Raw genomic sequence first — 5,191 nt, 5'->3', positions numbered from 1 at the left:
AAGCACTATACAAAGTAATTAAATCTTTACTGAGGCATTTATGTGCCAGAAACTGATCACACACAGACGTAAGGCACGGTCCCTGCCCTCGAGGAGCTCACAGTCTAGTAAGGCAGACATATGGGGAACCGATTCCCCAAAGATGAGGGGAGTAGGGGAGGCAGTGCTTAGAGTGGGGAGCCATTGTCCCACCCACCCCACGCTCCAAAGTCCAGGCTGGCTAGGAGAAAGTGAGTAGGAAGCTTAGCATCCTCTCTGTCACCTTCCCTGTGACAGCTGACTTCTCTCATTCTGTCCTAACATCACAAGAGGACAAACAGAGAGACAAGGATGAGAAGGATACAGGTGCTGTCCTCAAAAAGCTAGAAAACCCCTGGCAGGATATATACAACAGTATTTTATTTCCCGAAGCCGCAAACCAGCGCAGCAGAAGCTGGGGATACTGGGGAATGTTGGAAAAACAGGGGCTGGGCCAGCCCAGTCCCATGGTGGGAACAGGAAGTGATGGGAAGAGAGGTACCCAGTGCCAGAGAAGTAGGTGAGAGGGAAATTTCCAGGTGGAGAAGCTCACAGCAGGACACCAGCAGCCACGGCCAACAGAAGGGCTGCCAATCCAGCTGTGGGAGCCACACAGCCTTTATTATGGGGCTGCTGGGGTCCCCCTTTTGCAGGATACTGCCCCGAATTGCTGCGGTCCTGGTGGCCAGCGGCGCCTCCAGTCAACCTGGGCTCCTCATCCCGGGAGGCCTCATGTTCTACTCCCTGTCTCGGAGTCTGACTGGTTGGGGCAGGCATGGGTTTGGTGGTGGAGGTGGGTCTCACTGGGGCAGAGGTAGAAGTGGTGACAGACGTGGTTGAGGCCACAGATATGGTTGAGGCCACAGTCGTGGGCTCTGGAGGGGGCAGCCGGACAAGGGGTGGGATTCGAGGGGAGAAGTAGGTCTTGTTGCGGAGGTCAGAGTTACAGCGGGACCCCTGGCAGCAGGAGCCACTGAGTGTGAACCCTGGGCCTGTTACTCCATCCCGAGTGCAGAATTCATCCTGGACACAGCCCCGGACAGGCAAGGACACGGTCACGTTAGCTGCAGGAAGGAGACACAGATAGGTCAGTGGCTGGAGGGAGAGAGGTTGACATGGCCAGAACGAAACTTAGAGGCAACAGACAAGAACAGTGAACCCAACCGGGCATGGTGGCTCAAGCCTGTAATCCCAGCACTTTGGGAAGCCGAGGCAGGTGGATCACTGGGCAACAGAGTGAGACTCTGTCTTGCAAAAAAAAAAAAAAAAAAAAGAACAGAGAACACCCAAAAGGAGACAGAAGGTCCCTGCATCCATTAATCCCAAAACCTCAACTCAGGTCCTACTATGAGAAACAGACAGACTCACTGTCTTTGGTTGGCACATGGTGGATTAACATTTTCCATTGTGCTTTGAATGGAAATGTGTGTAGGCTGAACCAAAAGTAGGGTTTAAAACAAAGGCTTAGACTGAGATACAAGACCTCTCACAAGACCACGGGGCAGAACAAACTTCCTCTACAACCCTCTCGCCATCATCCCCCTAGCCTTCACCCCGGCTTTTACTCCCCCATCAGAATTTAGTCTCAGAGTCAGAGCTACATCTCGGCACCAGGTTCAGTGGTTCACGCCTGTAATCCCAGCACTCTGGGAGACCTACGCAGGGGATCGCTTAGCTCAGGAGTTCAATACCAGCCTGGGGAACACGGCAAGACCCCACCGTTACCAAAAATAAAAGGAACCAGTCATGGCGGTGCACCCCTGTAGTCCCAGCTACTTGGGAGGCTGAGGCGGGAGGACTGCTTGAGCCCAAGAGGTAGAGGCTGCAGTGAGTTATGATTGCGCCACTACACTCCAGGCTAGGCGATAGAGCAAGATGCTGTCTTAAAAAAAAATAGTAATAATAAAATAAAAAAGAACTACATTTTCCATAGCATAACTGGCAGGGGATGGGGTTCGAAGAACTTCATTTTCCATGGTTACATCTCTCAATAGTCTGGGACAGGCGGAGGACCCCTTGAGTTTTAAGGGCTAAGAACTAGAGATTACCCGCAGTGCCTGGGCAGAAGCTTAGAGGCTTAAATGCCTCCTAAGTACCTGGCAGCCCTCTATGGAAATGTATTTCCCTCCAAAACACTCTGGGACAAAGCATCACTATCCCCACACTATTAATATGTTGGGGGAAGGGACTGCATTTTCCATGATGCCCTACGATACAAGCACTTAGGCCCCACGGTTCCCAGAATGCGTCGCAGGTGAAGGAAACGCTTTGGGTAAAGGGTTCCCTACCGCCCAGGGTGCTTCAGAAGGGCTACCCTAACTCCCACAGGTCCCGTGCTCCGGGGCTCCCTCACCTGCCATCAAGGTGACGTTGCCGTCGAAGCAGCCCTTGTAGACATGATCGCTGGCGTTGTAGCAGCTCACGACCGGCGGCGATGTACCCTGGCACGCCTCCCGGCTCAAGCCCACGCAGCTGTAGCACTCCACGCCGTTGGGCGGGTATGCACTCTCATTACCTGCGAGGGGAGCCGAGAGGAAGAAAAGGCGTCGAAAGGGTTCGGGAACCGCAGCTCGTCCTCTAGCCCCGCCCCTACGGCCTGGCCCCGCACTATCGATGACCCCGCCTACTAGTATCCCCGCCCCAGCGCGCAACCTCCCGGCGCCTACAGCCAGAAAGTCCCTCCTGCTGCCTCTTGGCCCCGCCCCAGAGTGTGACCCCACCCCCAGCCCAGGCCGAGTACTCCCGCCTCCGCCACGGCTCCGCCTCCATCTTGGCAGGCCCGAATGTGGCTCCGCCCCCGCAGCTACGGCCCCGCCCCCCACGGACCTGCCGGGTCGAGCGCCCGCGAGGTGAGGTTGAGCTTGGCGTTGCAGCGATCCTGAGCGCATTGCTGCAGCTGGATGAACGCCAGAAGCCCGTGAAGATCCAGGCCGCGGTCATTCTTGCCGGGGAGTCCCGAACCGCAACCCCGCACTGCCATCGAGAATTGTCCGTGGACTGGGGAGAGAGACAAGGGCGGGATTAGCTGTGGGCGTGGTCTCAGATGGGGCGTGGCCCAAAGTTGGGTAGGGTCTGGGAGGGGCGGGGCCTCAAATAGGCCAACACCACAGGACCGACAGGCAGGAATTGGCGGATGGACGCCCCCAAAGAGCCGCTCAGAGCGGAAACAACGACCGAAGGAGGGAGGAGCGGGGTCGTGGAACGGGGGCGGAACCTCAAAGAGCAGAGTCGGAGGAGACAGCCCGGTTGACAGGCAGGGATGGGGAGGTCTCAGTGGTGGAGCAGAAAAAGTGCATAGGACGTGACCTCGTTCCGAACCCGAGCTCTCCCAGTCCGCCCCACCCAGTTCTCAACTCTCTGCTCCTCGCCCTTGTAATTGTTAATAGAGAAGCCCTGGCCTGGGAGAAGGGGCAAGGCTGTGTCTTAGGGTCCCGGCCAGGCTGAAAGGGAGGGGTGGGGCCGCGTTAAAGGGGCGTGGCCAGATCCAGAAAGGATCTAAGGAGGCGGGCTGGGCCGGAGGAGCCTGCAGTGGTGTGCGTGGCCCGGGGGTCCCCACTCACTGGTCTCCACCGCCCCCACGGCCTCGGTGCAGACGTCCACGCCCGGCGCGCACTTCACTGTCTTCATCTTGTTCGGGGAGCATCCGTCATCTGCTTTCTGCACGCAGCTGTAGCACTCCAGGGCCTGCGCTCCTGGGGGAGCGGAGCCGAGTAGACCTGAGTCCTCCTTGCTAAAGCGTCCATCCCCAAGGGGGAAATAGTCCTTCCCATGCCCTCTGGCCTGGGATAAGACAGTCTTATTGCACACAATTTTCCAGGGCAGGAGTAGGGAAAAGCTTTCCACAAATCTGGAAGCACGGGAATCATTGGACCCTTTTCCTTCACACCCACTATGCCAACCGTGGGCACATCCTTCCGACAGCCCCGTATGCCCACTGTAGGCGATCCCCGCCATGAAGCCCCTCATCCCGGGGTAGGAGGGATACCTCCTCAGTTTTCTGCTCAGAATGAGAGAACTTTTCCCACAGTACACTGTGCTAGACTGTGCTCAGTGAGGGATCCCTTCCCACAGCTCCCTTCTGCTCAAATGAGAGAACTCTGCCCACAGCTTCTCTGCCCAGAACAGGGGACTCTTTTTTTCTTTTTTTGAGACGGAGTCTCGCTCTGTCGCCAGGCTGGAGTGCAGTGGCGCAATCTCGGCTCACTGCAACCTCCGCCACTGCAACCTCCGCCTCCCGGATTCAAACGATTCTCCTGCCTCAGCCTCCCGAGTAGCTGGGACTACAGGCTCGCGCTACTGCGCCCAGCTAATTTTTGTATTTTTAGTAGAGACGGGGTTTCACCATGTTGGCCAGGCTGGTCTCGATCGCTTGACCTCATGATCCGCCCGTCTCGGCCTCCCAAAGTGCTGAGATTACAGCCGTAAGCCACCGCGCCCGGCCTAGGAACAGAGGACTTCTTTCTACAGCTTCAGGATAGGAAAATTTTGCCCACAGTTCCCCCTGTCCGTGGTGGGGAACCCTTCCTACTGCCCATGGTGGAGGACCCTTCCCTCTGCCTCCCTTGCTCAGGACGGGGGAACTTTGCCCACAGTGCCCTCTGCTTATGTGGGGATCCTTCCCACAGCCTTCTCTATACGGGGCCAGAGAAGCCTCCTCCCTAGGAGCTCCCACTCTACCCCCTCCACCTCTCTGGGCAGCAGACCCACCTCCGCGAAGCAGCAGCAGCAGCAGCAGCCAGCCTGCGGTCCAGATCACGGCCTGGGCACCTGCTTTCCTGGCGGGGTCCATGGCTCCGTCCTGCTCCCTTGGCGTCCCCCCTGGGTGTGCCGCCTCCCAGCTGCGGCCCTCTTACCTGAGCCCAGGATGAGTAACCTCGCCCCAGGCAACCCCAGCCTTGCCCAACCGGGCCAACTCAGCGTCGGCTGTGGGGCGGGGCCCCGCCCCTAGGCGCGTCATCCACAGGGAGAGCGGTCCCTGCCCTGTGAAGTTGCCAAGGAGGTAAAGGGTGGGAGCTGAGGTTCCCTGACAGCTCGCGGGAGAAAGTCTGTGTATGTTTGGAGTGGGAGAGTAGTGGGGCTTAAAGACAGGCTGGGGCTACTCGACATTCAGTGTTCGGTAACTGTAAATGAGCATCTACAGTGTGCCCGGCTTTGATCTAGGTAATGCTGGAGA

At 57.6% G+C, this 5,191-nt stretch overlaps 1 protein-coding gene across 1 annotated transcript; it reads right to left on the bottom strand.

Moving 5' to 3' along the window:
- Window positions 1-379: 379 nt before the first annotated feature.
- On the bottom strand, window positions 380-4,844 carry LYPD3 (LY6/PLAUR domain containing 3). The gene is made up of 5 exons (XM_055248571.2): window positions 4,726-4,844; window positions 3,579-3,710; window positions 2,845-3,015; window positions 2,372-2,533; window positions 380-1,082 (listed from the first exon to the last, which is right to left on the bottom strand). Exons 1-5 carry the CDS (start codon window positions 4,805-4,807, stop codon window positions 568-570), a joined length of 1,062 nt encoding a protein of 353 aa, XP_055104546.1. The 5' UTR covers window positions 4,808-4,844; the 3' UTR covers window positions 380-567.
- Between the last annotated feature and the right edge of the window lie 347 nt (window positions 4,845-5,191).

The sequence above is a fragment of the Symphalangus syndactylus genome, chromosome 17, assembly GCF_028878055.3.
Source record: "Symphalangus syndactylus isolate Jambi chromosome 17, NHGRI_mSymSyn1-v2.1_pri, whole genome shotgun sequence".
In the NCBI taxonomy this organism is placed as follows: domain Eukaryota; kingdom Metazoa; phylum Chordata; class Mammalia; order Primates; family Hylobatidae; genus Symphalangus; species Symphalangus syndactylus.
Note: the sequence above shows the minus strand (reverse complement) of the source record. Positions and strands in the feature narration are given on the sequence as shown.

Bases quoted from the DNA above. Each gene is read 5' to 3' on its own strand.
- LYPD3 (XM_055248571.2), bottom strand. From the start codon at position 4,807: ATGGACCCCGCCAGGAAAGCAGGTGCCCAGGCCGTGATCTGGACCGCA. The intron at 3,016-3,578 runs GTGAGTGGGGAC...CTCTCTCCCCAG, and splicing joins CGTGGGGGCGGTGGAGACCA to TCCACGGACAATTCTCGATG. The intron at 1,083-2,371 runs GTGAGGGAGCCC...TCCTTCCTGCAG, and splicing joins CAACGTCACCTTGATGGCAG to CTAACGTGACCGTGTCCTTG.